This window comes from Belonocnema kinseyi, chromosome 10 (genome assembly GCF_010883055.1).
Source record: "Belonocnema kinseyi isolate 2016_QV_RU_SX_M_011 chromosome 10, B_treatae_v1, whole genome shotgun sequence".
In the NCBI taxonomy this organism is placed as follows: domain Eukaryota; kingdom Metazoa; phylum Arthropoda; class Insecta; order Hymenoptera; family Cynipidae; genus Belonocnema; species Belonocnema kinseyi.
The window spans coordinates 61,546,122-61,564,710 of record NC_046666.1 but is presented as its reverse complement, the minus strand read 5'-3'; the positions used below and the strand labels follow the sequence as shown (position 1 = coordinate 61,564,710).

The 18,589-nt window shown below is 30.9% G+C and overlaps 1 protein-coding gene across 2 annotated transcripts in view; it reads right to left on the bottom strand.

The window, feature by feature from the left end:
• The window catches only part of LOC117181869 (serine/threonine-protein kinase NLK), a 305,252-nt gene that overhangs the window by 65,405 nt on the left and 221,258 nt on the right, over positions 1 to 18,589 (bottom strand). For both annotated transcript variants that reach the window (XR_004468191.1, XM_033374878.1), the window contains exon 4: positions 3,896 to 4,002. Coding sequence is in view for 1 of the 2 variants with exons in the window: in XM_033374878.1 (XP_033230769.1) it covers positions 3,896 to 4,002 (107 nt within the window). In the remaining variant the exon portion in view is untranslated. The remainder of the gene's footprint in view (positions 1 to 3,895; positions 4,003 to 18,589) is intronic.

The following is an 18,589-nucleotide window of genomic DNA, read 5'->3' as shown; positions in this document are numbered from 1 at the left end:
ACCTTCATTTATTCGTCTATCTAATTCCTCATCTAACTTCCCGTCCCTAGTAAATAAGCTACCAAGGTATACGAACTTATCAACTTGTTCAATTCTCTCATCGTTTAATAAAATATTGCGTAGTGTTTTCTCACTTTTTCCTTCCAACACCATAGTTTTTGTTTTATTTGCATTAATTTTGAGTCCCATGCTCTCCATGCTTGCATCTAGTTTATTCAGCATTCTTTGTAGGTCTTCGATAGACTCTGCCATAACAACCTTATCATCTGCGAACGCTAACCCACGTACCCTTACTGTTTCGAGATCCACACCATCTTCGTCGAAGAGAGCCATTCTTAAACATTTGTCCATAAATAATATAAATAACCATGAAGACATAACGCATCCTTGTCTAACTCCTTAAATAATATCGAAACAGTCACACAGTTTCCCATACACTCTTACACTCGCTTTGCTACCTGTATATATTGTTTTTATAGCTTGTAGGATCCAGCCATTGACTCCATACTCTTTCAGGACTTCTCAAAGTTTACTTCTATCTACCTTGTCAAAAGCTTTTTCTAGGTCAACAAATGCACAGAAAACTTTTTTTCCTACTCTCAAACTTTTTTCTGTTATTTGTCTTAAGCTAAATATTTGATCCGTACATGACCTTCCTGGCATAAACCCACTTTGGACTAATCATAATTTTATAAATGTTCCCAAATTTTGTTTTAATATGTTGCTTAGGGAATAGATTTCAGAAATAAAATTATAAAAATATCTCCATTAGTTAGTACAACACTATGTAAACCCGCCTTTCAAATTATGCAAAAAAATTCCAAAAATGTTAACAAACGGTTGTACAGATTTGGCTTTAACCTTATGGACCAGTTTCAGAAATATATATTTCTTTTGTCGTTTTTCAGCACATGATTTTGCCCTAAACATAAAGCAGATTAATATACACTTAAAAAATAAAAATAAGAAAGGTCAGAAATTTATACTGTTGTCTGTTAGAAAATCCCACATATTTTTTAATAAAACTCCTTTCCACACCACCTTCTAAGAAAATTTTGTCAACATTTTTATCAAATGCTAAGTCTATTGTACCGGAGCTAAAAAAATGTCTCTTTAAAAGGTTAATTGTTTTCGAAATTCTGTTCAAAATAAGCCCAGAGTGAAGCCAATTTGTCTAGTTTTCAAGTATATATTGCAAAAATAGTGCAAATTTCAAGGTTTTCTTAAATTTTCAATGACTTCCGAAATATTCAGCGTTTTTCAATGTTCTTGGTCTCATTTGGAAGCTTGTTTTCACCGTATCACAATAGCTTACGAGTATGAATCGTAAAAAATTTCTTTTCGAAATGCAAGAACTTGTAGTTGTAATAAAAAAGTTGGACAAATTTGAAAACATCTTATCTGTAGGCAAATCAGAATAAAAGTTAAATAAATATATATTTTGGGGTAATTACATAGAAAATTCATGATTATATGTTTCATACATTTTACAAAAATATTTTTGTTACTAAAAATAATATTTCAATTTTTCCAACTTTTTTGTTACAAATTCAAGTTTTTGCATTTCGAAAATAAATTTTGTACGATTCATGCTCGTAAGCTATTGTGATACGGTGAAAAACAAGCATCAAAATGAGCCCAAGAACATTGAAAAAAGTTGAATATTTCGGAAGTTATTGAACATTTAAGAAAACCTTGAAATTTGCACTATTTTTGCAATATATACTTAAAAACTAGACAAATTGGCTTCACCCTGGGCTTATTTTAAACAGAATTTCGTAAACAATCAACCTTTTAAAGAGACATTTTTTTAGCTCCGGTATAAATAAAGCGATACATACAAAAAAAAAACGATTTTTCTAAGTAAGTCCAAACTTTTACAGGGCAGTGCATGTATTTTTTTAAATCTTATCAGACATTCTAATCTTCTTATCTTTAAAAATTATTCAAATTTTTACTGATTTTTTTAGATTCTGTAAAATAAAAAAAATTGCCTTTAAACTTTTTTAGACACTTTGATAATTTTTCAAATCTTTTTTAATGTTTTGAAATGTTTTAAAATAATCTCCTGAAATTAGTTTTTGGCAATAAAAAATTTACTTTAATTATTGCTAGCAATGTAAAAAATTTGTTTTCAATTCCGTGAAACCTTACAAAATTAAACAAAAAAAAATCTTCACAAGTTTTATTTATTTTCAAATCGTTTCAAAATTCTTCAATATCTGTTAAACTTGCGCAAATTCGAAAGCACATATTGTAAACCAACATAAACTTAAAGAAAATTGTGCAACAAAATTACTCAAGAGGGTTTAATAAGAATTAAGTTCCTTATATTTTTCAATAATGATATAACATAGCAAAACTGCAGGAACTTTCATTCTCTTGACACCTTGGAAAATTCAGTTTACTTAAAAACTCCTTGTAATAGCCAATTAGCCACCGAAAACGAATCGTGAATTCGGGGGGCTCGGGTTCTTGCTCGTGCATTTTCGGCTCTAAACGAGGCTGGCCTACGCAACATGTAACACCAAAACGATGCAAGAACTGTCAATAGTCGCACTAGCTGCGATGAAAAAGGTACGCTCTCACGCGCGACACTGAACTTTGCACCTATAGAGATGTGCATGCTTCAGTCGCAGAGCGAAAAACATTCACTTATCGGTGTGATTCAGCGACTTTTTCCTAACAGTGTAGATTCAATCTTTTGGCATCCCTTGAAACTTTTTAAAGCACTTTTAGATCCCTTGCGATTTTTTTTAATTCTTCAAAAACTTAAAAATTTTTTGCAATCTTTGGTTGAAAATTCAACTATTTATTTTTTAATTCTCTGTTTGGTATAAAATTACTTATTTTAACTAAAAATATAACTATTTCAGTTGAAGGTTCATCATTTTAGGTGAAAATTCATTGGTTTTGGTAGAAACTTCATAATTTTCGTTAAAAAATGAACTTTTCTTAGTTGAAAGCTAATTCTTATTGATTGAAAAGTCTTTGAGGATTTCATAATTATAATTTGGATGATATTAAAGCTCATGTAATATCAAGCCAACAAACCTATCTATTTTTTGTAAATATCAGCGAAAATACGTATGAGTTTTAAAAGGTTATATATTCCTGAAAGAGTTCTAAAATACCAATTCTGAAGAAATCTTCTGGGCATGGATTCTAAGAATGACCTGGAAGCGTTGAAATACATCCATGCAAAGTGGAATGCTTTCTTCGCACTTAAACTAAAATTTGGCGATCCTCCAACGGAATGTAGACCAAAATTGAGTTTTTTAGGCAAGAGATGGTCTTTGTATATTTCTACGACATTTGTTACTTCAGACGATAAATTAAAAGCAAATTTATGTTCGCAAATTTATTGAAAATAAGCTGCTTAGTTCAACTTTAGTTCAAGTTTGAATGGTTGCAATTATATTTGTTTATTTTCAAATAATAAAGGTAGAATCAGATTAAGAACGTACACTCAACTCCCAATATAAGACCTCTCTGTTCACAGCATTCTTAGAACTGACGGTGTCCGCTGTTTCGTGATGACAGGAGCCGCGGTGCCAACAGAGAGGATGTGATCAGCCAAGTGTGGCAAACAGCTCGAGGGCGCACTCACAGCGCGTTAGTTGCATCAGGTTGCGGCATGCGTCTAAATCCAACAGAAAGGGTCCACGCGGCCCTGCCTGTTTAGATTTAAATTCCCCCGATTTAGGATCAAGGCCTAGGCAAGCCATAAACAAAACCGCTCTTATATCGAGAGTTTAGTGTAATTGTCATTGCTATATAAAATTTTAACTCAATCACTTCAATAGTAGGTTTGAATAATTTCTTCCGGAAATTCAGCATTCTTATTTTGTGGATTATATTCAATTGTAAAATAAAATAAAATATGTTGACTTACCCCGAAGGATTTGATAAAGGAAGACCTTGATGTGGTCTGGACTAAGATGCTGTGGACTCACGATGATCTTGTGCAAATCGCTTTGGAGAAGTTCAGTGATGACATATCTGTTTCAAAGTTGGTTAAGGAAAAGTGGCTAAAAGTTGGTTAAAATAAATAATTTTGTATTAAGTCTACTAAGCCCCAGGAATAATTTCACATTTTTATTACATAATTTCTAAAGTGATACGATAACCTGTAAAACTAAACAATAAAACAGGTTTTACCATATTATGCTTCTTAATCATCCTCAAAAACAAAACAACTCTTTCTGTGCTTCAACCCGTTTAACAAGACAAATTCTAATCATATTTGTAATTTATAAATTCTGAAAAAATAAAAACATTTCTCAATTAATTTGGTTTATTAATGAAAAGCGCAGTTAATTTCTTCCACTGAAATTGGATAAGAATTCCTAGGAAAAAATGTACAGTAAAAAGTGGTTCTTAGAAGTGGAACAGAATAATGTTATACATTGATTTCATAAATTCTCCGTTTCTCCATTTCTTGGGAGGGAAGAAGAGGGAGGAGTTAAAAAAATACGGCATTTTTTCATTTTTACAAAAAAAAACGTCTAAAACCTTTTTGAATGCAATTTTTTGTTAATATCGCTTTTTTTCTTGGCAGAATATACAAATTCCTTGCAATTTCATATTGTATTTAGAAGAACAATTATTGGTGTTACTTCTTTAATTTAATTTTGATGTTTTTTTTACAAATGACAGTTGTATTCCAGGAATAACAAGTAATTGTAAATATTTCACTTCAATTAAATTAAAATTTGTTAATTAATATATGATCACTTATTTATTTTACTGTTTTGTCTGACTTTTTAGTGATACCATTTCTTTTGCAAATTTCTAATTCAATTAAACTGGTCATACGTCAATTCAATAACGAACTATAAATTATTCTCAGCAGGTTAGAGTGAGAAAAATATTGTTTTTAATCCTATAAGCAAATTAATTTACGAAAGTCATGTTTTCGTGATTCGCCATAATTACTATTTGAAATCTATAGCTCTCATATAAAATATGACAAATATTAATGTGCGATTACAATTAGTTAAGAATATTTGCTTTTTAGTAATTCTTTAAACATTTCTTATGAATAAATAAACATTTCAACCATTTTTTCCTGATCAGATTTTTTTTTGGGAAATCAACTATAAATGTCTTGCAAAGATAGCTTGCTGTTATATTTCTCATATTAAAAAAATTCGCCATCAAGCTTTTTTAATGAAAGGTGAAATTATAAAGAATTTGTATATTTCAACTAGGAAAAAATAATAAGGCGCGATATTGACAAAAAATTAATTTTAAAAATTTTCCAGACTCTTTCAGTAAAATTTAAAAAAGGAAATTTTCTGGATCATGATATTAAAGCATATACTTTTTCTCTATAATACCTCCAAATTTCAGTAAAACACTTTCGACATTTTCAGGAATATCCATCCTTCAAAAAAATGTGAGGCCAAAATACATCACGGCGTAACTCACGTCATTTCGAATTTTTTCAAAAACACTTTAGGCACAATATGTCTCTTGTATACCACTGTAATATCACAAATTTATTTTTAAGTCGTTCACCTATTGCAGGCCCTGATATTTGGGTAGTGTCCCTTACGCATTTTTTTTAAATATTAGTACTGAAAAATACAATTCAACTTTTTTCTACAACTACCTAGTTTAGAACTAAAAAAATGATATATTAAATGTTGAGCAAGTGTTTAATTTTAATGAGAAATCGCAGTAGCTTATGGGACTATTAACAGAAGTTGAAATGAGATTTAAGAGCAAAAGCGATGACTGAAAAAGAGGGGCAGTCGGCACGCTTACCGCACTTTATTTCACGTTAAATCATTCGAATGTCAGTGAACTAAGGTCTCGAGTTTCGAGGCTGCTTGGCACGATGGTCGAAACCAGTATATAAATCCTATTACCAAAGGTTCCCACTAAACCCCGCTGCATGCGCGCTTTTCGTATAAGTGCTAACTCGAAAGTAAAATAACCAAGTAAATCGTATTTACCAATATACCAGAGAGGTTTTATGAACTTTAAATGGCTTTCGATTTACTACTATTAAAAAAATTATAATAAAAATATCAGAAATTCTTTTTAAATACGGGTAATGTAATCCAGTCATTTTAAGTTTAAATGTTTAATCACTTGCCTGTGCCACTACAAGTTTGAACTCTACTAATAAGTAAGTTTAATCCTAAATAGTGTACGAATTCAAAACCTTTAATTTTAACTAAAAATTATGATTTCGAACACCCGCAGATAAATTTTTCTTCGACTCAAAACAAATATTGATTTGCAACATATACTAAAGAAATCATTGTGTTTTGATTCAAATGAAATTTCTTTAAGTAAAACTTGAAAAATTTCATAATCTTCAAACACTAAAGGAGAAAAATTGTCTTGCAACAGAAGCATCCCGAGTCGCAATTTTGATCCTAAATTAAGCCTTTAAATTCGTCAGCTTTGCAAGCTTAAAAAAAGGAGCACTTATTTCTATATTTTAGCCACTGCTAGAAATATTCTGAAAATTCGGACACATTTAAGATACTCAAGTAATTGAAATTTACGAAATTAGGTTGCGGAAAACGAGATTCAGTACCTTTTGTAATAAATTTACTAAATTTTTATTAATATTCAGAACAGGTCTCTGAAAATTAAAAATAGTTTCCTAAAATTCTTTAATTTTAACAGAAATATAAGTTATCGTGACCGAAAGAAGTGCGCAGTTAGAAACTGAGAACTCCTCGATTCTCGATCGCATTCGAAGGGGACAAAGCATGATCATGGGTGACAATGCACTACAAAAGGTTGTGTTGAATTAAAACGATGCAATCAACCTTTTTCTTCTAATATTGAATGATCTTAAATGTGAAAAGAATTCGAAACTTGCACAAGCAGAAGAAACTGAATCGCAAGTGACTAGCAGCAGCTGCATAAATTAATAATTATTTCAGGTTTCAACTGAATGGTAATTCCGCTGTTTAGGTCACATGACGCGTTTCTGATAACTCCTACAGAAATTTGTAATAGTGTACTGATTACATCCTACTTTGGCCCTCCCATGTGATAGATAATTCCAGTTTCTCCACTCTTAGGCTTAAAGTAGGTTGTAATTCGAACCTCCATTAAACCACCATGTCCTACTTGATTGCGCCATTTTTTACGTAACCAGAATAATTTTGCTGGAAGATTAGATGAAATGTCGTAAATGAATGTTTACAATAAAAAAAATTCTTTCTAAGCGAAATGAAAATCCACTGAACCTTAAATTAAAAAATCTTTTAAACGGAAATTCGTTCAAATTGACCGATTTTGTATTATTCTGCCATTAAACCGAAAATGCAACCGGTGGCGATCTTAGATTTTTCTATAATTTTGGCTGTCAACAACTAGTGTATTCTTTCCTAAAATAAAAATGTAAAGTTTGAAAGGCCTCCTTTGGAAAATGGAAAAGTGATTTTTTTCAAATCAAAACGACTGGTACATGCAATTATAATAAAACTTTAATTTTAACATCAGGACTTTCTTCATTGTAGATTAGTGGTCCAATAATTCGACTTTCCCGAAAAAGGAAAAAACCTATTTTTTCGATTAAGTCACATTAACCCCTAACCCCGGGCCTTTGAAATTAACTTGGGTCTTTCAATGGGAAAACCTCGTTTTTCTAAAAAATTGAAGAAAGAAGTAGTTACTATTAACTTTTTGTAAATTAAAGTTTATTGAATTCTTAAGGAATTTTCGAGGAATAATTTCCACCCAATAATCCAAAATAGCAGTTTTATGTAATTTTTCATTGTACTGGAGAAAAATTGTTTGAACGAATATAAATTGTTTAAATAGTTGCCCAATATTATTAAATATATATATATTACTCTAACATTTGTTAATATTGCATAATTAAATCGAAAGAATAATAACTTTTCGATTTACAGGGGAAAAATTATTTTTAAAAATTGAAAATTGTTTAAATAATTACAAAATATTTAAAGAAGAAATATTATTCTTGAGACACATTGTTTGCATACTTTATCTAGAAAAATAACAAATTTCCACGACATAGAGGCGGAAAAATTGTTTAAACAAATAATAATTGTTTAAGCAATTCGAAATAAGTTAAAAGACTTGAAAACTTGTGTTTTATCGGATAAAATAATTAATTTCGAGAAATTAAAAATAAAAACACACTCTTTTACATGAATTTGACAGAAAAACTGCTATATTTGGCAATTTTGGGATGTATTCCGGGCACAATACAAGGGGGTAGGGGTCAAAACTATAGTTTATTATGTAGAAATTATTGCTACGAGGTGACTAAACCTTAGTTCACAAAAAGCTAATAGCAAATACTTCTTTCATTTAGTCGAAAAACGATCTTTTTCCATTCAAAATCCCATGTTAATTTCAAAAGCCTGGGTCACATGTTAACGTTGACCGATTTGAAAAAAATGGGGGGGATCGATCATGAAAAATCGAAAGGCAACTTTTACCGGCGTAAATTTGGACCCCACTAGTTATCACCAAATTTGACCTACTGTCCTTGATAACTTCATGGAATACCATTCTTGGTAGCCCCTCATAAGGAGAAATTTTGGAAGTTTCGAAAATTTAAATTTTTACCATCCAATCATTGACAGTCATTAATTTAAGAAATTAAAGCGAATTTTTCATTATTGCAAATTTTCCCGCATGTGAAATCAATGAGAAGTATCAAGTGGTTTGGGGAAGGGATTTCTTATAAAATTTGAGTGAAATTAAAACCGCATAATCTTTTTTGGAAATTGAAACGATATCAGTGGGTGAGAGAACAAAAATGTAGGCTATCACTGGTCACTAAAAAAATTGTCGACCCATTATATTGACACCTTTCAAATACTTAGGGTGGAGGGGGGTGAGGGCTAGAGTGTTAAACGGGGGGTATCACACTGAAAAAATGGTTAGTTGCGACAAGAAGCTCCTTTTTAGTAGAGTTGGTATAAGCTACAACTACTTCGATGGTAACAGTAACTAACCAGTTTTCTACGGTAACAAGTCACCGTTAGTCCTACTATGAAGGTTATATTAGTGAGGACAGTAATTGTAGTCACAACAAATAAATTAGTTACATTTACCAGCAATTTATTTTCCAAGAAATAAAAGTAGTAAAGGTTACAAGTTTTGGCCCTTGGCGATATTGGCAGAACTGAATTCTGAGCAGTGCTGCCAACATTCGCATCGAAATGTTTCTTCATGTTTTCCATGATCGCCATTTTAATCGGAACCTTTGCGTATAATATGTAAACACGTGGAAAATATGGAAGAGCATCTTATAGATTCTATAGAATATAGATCCTTAGGGCGTCCTCAACGGCCTACGCTTAGGAGACCTTTTCACGGAGGCTTGTTTTGAAGTAATCGTGGAATAAATATTTTTCATTGGATTTATTTCTAGTTACCTTGTTGGTTTATGGCAAATTTGATTGATTGATTGATAACCTATAGATGCGAACTCGATGTCTCAAATAAATTCAACGAATACTTCAAAACAGGCCTCCGTGAAAAGGTACCCTAATTTGTATAAAAACATCGTGACGATTCAGCTTGCCAGCGGGATGAGTATAACTATATGAATAGTAAGAAAATATAAGATTGAATAGTAATATTATATAAGATTATATAATAGTAAGGATTACTACTTTAAGTAGTAAGATCGACTAATTTATTTGTAAAATAACTAATTTAATAGTAAGACTTAATAAATAAAGTAGTAAGCACAACTACCTGAAAGTAGTGCTTACCATCGAAAGTTGTAGCGAGAACAAATAAAGTGGTAAGGACAACTAATACCAATCTTGCGAATAAAAGTAGTAGCCTCAACCACTTTAATATCAGCGGCATATATTACAAACTAAAATAGTTGGGCCTACTACTTTGTTAGTTGTCCCAACCAACTATTTCTTTCAGTGCAATATCGTCAGAAAATTTTAAAAATATAATCCTATTAGAAGATTTAAAAAAACTCTGAAAAATGGATTATAAGGGATTTTGAAAATAACATGGAAAAGTAGGGAAATAGGGGACAGTGATCCCTGCGATGAGCAGAAAAGCAATTTCGTAACGGAAATCGAATGTGGAAGAGGGGTCAAACTCGAGGGTGTTAACAGTTAGCCGGTCTTGGCTACCAGTTAATTTAACACCTTTTTAACACCCCATAACTATGTGGTTGCAGAGGGCAGGCAGTGAGGGTGAACGAACGACAGCGGGTACAATAGCCAGCGGATGCTCGTAATTTCGAAGAGTCCAGGATCGCGGTTTGGCTGGAGCCGTGAGAGTGCCAAAGAGAATGAAATAGTATAATGGCGGAATGAGGTCGACGGGTAGGTTGGAATGCAGGTGGAGGTAGAGGATAGATGGAAGTTGCCGCGATCGCGTTGGCGAACCTCCTGGTGGTGATGGTATGCAAGTCGGCTGGTTTTGCCTTTCCTTTGCTTATTTGTTACTGGTTTCCTTCTATGGGTTCGATTCTAGTTCGAGAATCGAGGGTCGAGCTTTGCCGATCTTCCAAATTCCAGTGTCTCGAAGTCTAGGCTTCGGGGATGCGAACAAAGGAAAAAGTCAAACAAATGTTTTCCAGGGATTTCCTGCTTTCTCTAATGGCAGCGTTTCCATTTTCCATTGGCATTCATGAGATTCGTTGAAATCGAACGATGCGTTCCCAATGATCTCAAATTATTGAACACTATTCTCAGCGAGAATATTTACCGCTTTAAAAATATCGGAAATGCACTCGAGAATTTTTTTTGCTCCTTTCAGACCAGTCCATGGAAATCTGAAAAAGTTAATTTCGTTTTATTGATTGGGTGATGTAGAAGTTTGATGGTCTGGTAAACTAGCCTGGGGGAATCTGAATGTAATTCGTCTTAATTCTAAAATCTGAAGTACGATCAAAATTTATGGGGGAGGAGCAAAAGGGTTTAAGATATGAAACAGGTTGGGTGAATACTTTTCTGTCTTGATCAAAAGTACATTGATCTGCTTCAGAACAAAACTGATACATCCGGGCTCACTGAAAAGAAGGGAACCGAATATCCTTGCGTTTCTCTTCTATTTTCCCTTTTCGCATGTATCCTGTTTTCAATTGCTCCCCATATGTTACCTGAGTCGACTCTATGAAGACCCCAAATTCTTCGCTTTTCGCAAGATGGTTCGAAATCAATGACGTTCAAATAAAACGTTGCATGGATATCAAAAAGTTCTTAAATATATTTCAGAAATCAGGATGACCGAAACACGTAATTTTTAAAATTCCCTCAATTTTCCATGATTTTTTCATTGCCAATTTTGCATTTAAATGGCCATTAATATTCAAAGACGAATATTTTCATCTTGTGACATTTTTAACATACGATTTTTTATAAACAAAATAAAAAATAAAATTTAAGAATAAAAATTGAAAATTAAGAATTTATTTATTTCAAATAAAAAAACACGACTTCTATATTTGCATATGAGTTTATAACAAAATAATTGAATTTTCAAACAATCAAATTTTCACTACAAAAAAAAAAGATTCAAATTCGAAACACAAAGTTTAATTTTCAACCAAACAGTTGAATTTTATAAAAAATAAATCAATCTTTAACCAAACAGTTGAATTTACAACTAAATAGTTAAACTTTTAAGCAAACCAAATTAATTTTTCACAAAATAGTTGCATTTTCTATCCAACAGTTAAATTTTCAAGACAAAAATACGAATTTTTCAGAATAAAGTTGAATTTTTAACAAAGAACATGAATTCTACCCAAGTGGTCAATTATGGGATCCAAAAGACGAATTTTTAAGGAAGAACATTTTCTACCAAAACAGACAAATCTTCAAACAAATAGTTGAATTTTTCAACTAAAAAGGGTCAGTTTTTAACCAAAAATGGAAAAGTTAAATTTTTAGCAAAAAAATTATTCAAAACAACAAAAAACGAATTTTCAACAAAATAGTCGAATTTTTAATCGAAGAGATAAATATTTCAACCAAAAAGAACAATTTTCGAAAAATAAAGATTTTCCAGTCAAAAAAGAAAAAAAGATTCCTCAACATTTTTTAACTTTTAAGCAAAAAAACGAATTTTCTATAAAACACTCGAATCTTCAGTCGGAAAATATGAATTTTCAACACCAAAGATCATTTTTAACAAACCAGTTGCATTTTTAATTAAAAAAGGAATTTCAGAAAGTTATATTTTTGGATTAAAAAAACTAATTTTAAATCAGACGAAACGAATTTTACACAAAACAGTTAGATTTGCAACTAAAGATATTCAACTTCTACAAAAAAAATGTTTAACAAACTAGTTCAACTTTTACCCAAGCATTTGATTTTTCAATAAAAAAATATGGATTTTCAACAAAATAGTTAAACTTTCAATCAAAAAGATGAATTTTTAACTAAAATGATGAATCTTTAACAAAATATGATTTTTCTAATAAAGTGGTTTAATGTTAAGCCAAGTATTTCAATTTTTAACCAAAAAAGATGGACTTTCAAAGACTAATACATTAGAAGATATTTTCAATCAAAAAATATTTTTATTTTACATCCATCAATACAATACAATACAATACAACCAAAAAACATGTACTTAACCAAAAAAGACCATTTTTCCATTTTCTCTGACCATTATTATTCAAAGACCAGAATCTTGCATAAATGGAATAAAACAATTTGAAATTATTATTATTACACCATTAAGCCATTCCCCTTTTGGTATATCAAAAAATTTTTATTTTTAAATTGTTATCCTTGACCATTAGTTAAAGTGCCTGACATTCAGGGTTTCCCTGACCAATGACCACCTTGGAAATATTAATTTATATATTTAATTTAAAGTTGAAACAATATTAAGAACATTATTAGCTTCATGATTTGATTAATCTAAATGTTAAAAAAAAATTTGCGATGCTAGATTATAAAACATTTTACAGTGAGGTAAATATTTTATACATTTCTGATCCCTTCATATTTGCAGTTGAATTCAACATGCAGAAAGCTGAAGTGGTCGATAAAAAATGTAATATTCATCAAGAGAGCGACAATTTCATTTTCGCGTGAATAGCGGATGTAAGTGGACAGTAATCAATTCAGTGAAACCTATCAGAAATCAATTTTCTTTTTAAGAGCCTTAATAAGAAATATATTTGCATAGTGTTTAAGTTATAGGATTATTATTAAAACTACGCGCCGTTGTAAAATAAAACTGAATTTTCTGTCTGACATATTCATTTATTGTAATTCGATAATAAGAATCAGGTTTTAGTCATAAAACTTGATTTATGTTTATCTTTGAAAATCTTTGAAAAGAAACCATCTTATTTAGAAAAATTTATAATTGTAAATTTAAATCCTTTATGAAATATTTAACATTGATGTTATTAATTGAATAACTAGAAACACAGCTGCAAAGTAGTTTGGGCGCATTCATTATATGATGTATCTTTAATTCTGAATATTTCCTGAGCAATGCGCTTCCTCATAAATAATTATTTTGTGTTTATTGTATTTTATATTTGTTATGGGAAAAGGGTTTTCTTTACTGTAAAAAGAGTCTGAGGGGGTAAAAAAATTTGATTTCGCCTGCGCTTTTTTATTATTTATTAATGCTTTTTTAATTGTTTATTGTTTCTAAGTCATATTTGGTTTTTTGTATAGTTTAATCAATTCATTTCATCAAAACGAATAATTTTAATAGATAATATATTAGTGTGTTTCAACAATTGATAATTTTTTCTTTTACAAAAGGTGAACAAATTGACAAATCAAAATTATTAAAAATCTGTTAATCTGTATATACAACTTTATTTTGCCATAGAATGTATCTACATATAAAAATCGATTTATGTTGTCAAAATGAACAAAATTTAGCACTTATTAATATTTAAGTAGTATAGCTATGTCAATTCTAAGCCACTTACCGACAGATGCTAATTATCTGATCTAGGTAACTCAGCATGGAGCAGAACCTTGCACGGTTGGTAAGTGCCGTAGAATCAGTATAGCTATACTACTTATTTATGTTTTCTATTTTATGTATATTAAAACGATTCATTGGCGCAGAAAAAACCTCACATCTACCAAAATATGTTGATTCTTATTTCACTTTTAGGGTCCCGTAACTCCGGACAGAAACCCTTATAGTTTCCGTTTGCTGCCCATCCGTCCGTCTTGCTTTTTCCCCGGGAGAAGTGTGAAGAGGGCAAGTGAGGGAAAGTAGAGTTTTCGACTGAATTCAGCAGAATTTTGAATGGAGCAAACATTTTCTTCAATTCAAAGGAGGCAAAATTCCTTGTCTGACTGCATTACATTTTATGAGCACTTCCTCGAGATAAATTTTATTGAACTGAAATATCTTTTCCATCAGACTGGCAAGCTTTAGTATAGGTTTTTCACAAGTTCGCATCGTCACGCTCCATAACAAGCCTTAACCAGAAGTGTCGGCTGAATATCCTCACTGCCAGGTTCTCTGGAATATCGAGTATCGCGGTTCTATCGATCGTTTTCTGAAGGTGCGAGAAGGAAAGGCATATCGCAAGAGAGAGATAGAGAAAAAGGGCTTTGCTGAAGGGCTGAGACGATAAGGGAGTTTTTAGGACATTCCAGAGGGATCCCTTTATTCCCTTCTTCTTCCGCTTCTGCATGTGCGGGTATTTACTTCACAGTAAAATTACGACACACAAAGTACACCAAGGAACATTCTTGGCTCTAATCTCATTTAGAAAGTTTCTTTGAGCCAATCCATGCACAAATATCGTATATACTAGCAAACCCAAATCCAAAATCTTAATATTTTAATTCAGGGAAAAGGGTGATAAGCCTTTCGGGGTAAAATTATCCTTTCCGAACAACTATCCACGTTTTAAGTCAGTCTAAACTTTCTTACCTACATTATTTTGTTAACTATGTTTTTCTTCAAAATATTAGAGTAGACCGGGGCAAAGCTCAACCATAGGCTAAAGTTGTATACAAGAATAACAAATGTTGATAGAAATAAGTTTATGGAAGTATCTACACGTACCGGAAAACACGTAGCCACATCCTAAGTCTATAGGACAAATATTGAAATAAGCAAAATTAAAAGACATAACTGAAGTTCAGAATTTACTCTTAAATTCAGTATAAATTGTGCATGAATTCAGAAAAACTTGACCGAATTTGAAAAGCCTATATTTTTAAAGGACAAAATTTCGAATTTTTTAAATTAACAATTGTTTTATTTTTAAATGTAATTCAAAATTCAAAATTGTAGAAATACTTAAATAACCATAAACATTGCCTAAAATTTTATTTCATTTTGATCAAATACCCGAAATCTTTGTAATGCGTTGAAATTCACATAAATCTATTGAATGGCCTTAAATGCTGCTGAAATCCTGCGAAATCTTCGGAAAATTCCATATTATCATATGGAATTTCTTAATGTCTTTTTAAATCCTAAGACGCCCTGAAATATTGTAAAATTTCATGAAATCCCTTGAAATTTGGTAAAAACCATAAAAAGTCCTTGAAATCTTCAAAATATTTTAAATCTAGTGAAACTTCCTCGGAATGTTTTAAAATCCTCTACATTCTTTAAAATCCTTTTAAATTTTTTAAATACCTTACAACTTTTGAAATTTCTAGTAATATTTTTAAACCCATTGAAATTGTTGTAATCCTTTAACTTATTAAATTGTGTACGCCTGATGAAATCCCTAAAAATCCCTTGAAACACTTTAAATCTTGTAAATTAAGTTAAAATTATGATACCTCTTAAAAATTCATCGAATATTTAAACAAACTTTGAAATCCTCTGAAATCAGATAAAAACTCTTGAAATACCTAAAAATCCCTTGAAATCTTTTAAATTATCTGAAATTGCTTGGAAGCTTTTAAAATCCCCTTGAAGTTTTGAAAAAGCTTTGATAACATTTTAGAATCCTTTGAAAATTTGAAAATCTCTTGCAATTTATTGGAATCTTAAAAAATTCATTAAAATCTTAAAGATTTCAGGATGTTTTACGAGATTCCAATTAATCTATCAAATTTTAGCCAATCTAGGTAACGAGATTTAAAAAGGTGTTCAAAGACAAAGTGAAAAAAAGTTGAATTAGCGATCAATTTGAAAAAATAGTAGCATTAGTGATATGTTTTTCAAAATAGTAGAAACGTAGTTGCATCCTTAAAAAAATGTAGAAGTTTCAATGGCGACGTGGGTCCCATGAATGAAAAATTAGACAGCCTGATTTTTGTATATTATAAATTAAACGAGTGAAATAAAAAATGATTAATGGTTTATTTTCGAAAGACGAATCGTCGGGTAACATTGAGCAAAGAGAAATTATGGGGCTATTACTTTTGTGTAAGTTGGCGAAGTAGATAAGAGACGTGTTGCGTATGCACGATAGCAGACGATCATGACAGATCGTTCAATGTTGACAGATTATCCGCTTTTCAAATTTTCTCATAATATTGGAAAAAGTCTCGACAAATCAAAGCAGTAAATGTGGGGGAATAAGTGAAGAATGGATTCCTACCCGTTTCGAAAAAAAATTTCTCCTCGTACAAAACTATACTTGAGGCATGACAAACACGAGTGATCTATTGTCAATGGCATCTGTAAGTTATTTTATACTTCTCTATTGTAAAGAGAGGAGGTAAAAGAAAAACATGGCTTTTTTGAGACGAAACATTTGGGAGAACGAATCCAACAAATGCGGCTTATACACTGGAATGACTTTGATTACTGTCATTAAGCAACGTGTTATCAGTTCTGTGCTAATTCCTAATTTATATAAAATTTGTGAATACTTGTAAATTATTCTCTCTAAATATAAATTAGTGTAATTTCATTTAATTATTAGAGAAACTGTACCTATTCAATTAGAGCAAAGTATGCCACTAAGGATACATAGAAAATTGTTAATTCGATTAGTGGAAATATTTAAACATCTCACGTCAAAATAGTTTCTAAACAGGACATGAAGGGGGATTTTTCAGAAAAATAGGAAAATAATAGGAGATTGCAGTCTTCCCGACAAAATTACGTAGGTATCATATTGGATTTAATATGAAACGCTTAAGGTTTCAAGTCGAAATATATTGCATTAAAAAAAAAAAAAATTCCCAACAACGAGCAATTTTCAATTTAAAACTTTTTTTCACAAAAACATTTGGCCTTAAAAATAACCCCTTTAATGTATGTACTCGTGGAAACACCGTAGTATTCAGTAGATTTTGGCATAAGTATACATTTTTATCGGTACATGTTTATAAGTATTGGAAAACTTGTTACTGAGAAATAGTTATTCATTTTTGGTGTTTGCATTTTTCAAATGGTTTCTTTACTCATTTTCCGGACTTTTAAATGTGTGCGAGAACGAAAACACCGCCAATCATCAAACCAAGCAGGGGAGGAAATGGGTTTATTTCAACTGTTCTTGGAGATGCAAGTTCTGACGGCTCATTTTCATTATATCTCATTTGTTCACTTAAATCTGCAGGAAGAAAATAAAATTTAGCAAATGAATTTCAATCGCTCAAAATTTTACAATGTTTTTCCAAAATTCAAAAACACTTATTCTTTGGACACCCTCATGTAAATACTAGTCACTTTTTTCTAGCCACATACTCCATTTCGATTTTTTAAAATTAATTGACAGGATAAATGTAATAAATTTTCTTTGTAATATCGATTTCAAGTATTCCTAAAATTATAATACTTAACAAATCTTTCATGTTTATAGTATAATATCGCAATTAACGCGAATCAATCACAAAAAATACCTCATTAAACAATTTTGTTTCCTAACAAAAATTTGAGAGTAGTACTTTATCACAAGAAACAATTAGTATTAATCATAAACGACTTCGGTGACCTTTAAACTTTTTTTTAATGTTAAAAATACAGGAAAAATGGATCCTTATTAGATAGAAGTTTCCGCTTCAGGGTTTTAGAATATCTAAATATCGTAATTTGATTGGGTATTCGAGTGTTCAATGTATTCGAAGGTTTATTAAAAGAAATATGTTTCTTACAAAAAGCTTATTTCTTTGAGTGTATTTAACAGATTCTACTATATAATCTAAAATTTAAAAAGTATTGAAAAGTTGTAAATATCAGATTATAATTTTACATGTAAATACTTCTTTCTAATAAAATTCAAGAGAAACACAAAGGTCAAGAGGACAGTATCAGTACCGATCTTCATATTTTTCTGAATAGAGGAAAGAGATTCATATCGAATTGTAGAATTTTTTCAACTGTAAATACTGAATTTGGGTAATGTTTTTACTTCTATATAATTATCAATTATCTCATAACGACGTCTGCAAAAATTGACGACCCTGAAGATGTTAGTCGAAAATTACTAATTCGATTAGTCTGAATATTGACCAATCTGATAGTGGAAAACTACTAATTGCTTGATGGAAATACCTTGGAACCGTGTTAATATTCCTGCTATAGCTCTCATTTATAGCCGCTCAGGATACATCGCCTCGCAGTGGTGGGATCCCCTCCTGAGAAGATATACCAGGTGTATACATATGAAACCGGTATTTTTTCAAGAAAAAAACACATTTATTTCAAGAGAATGATAACAAATATTTTATTCAAAGTATGCGCC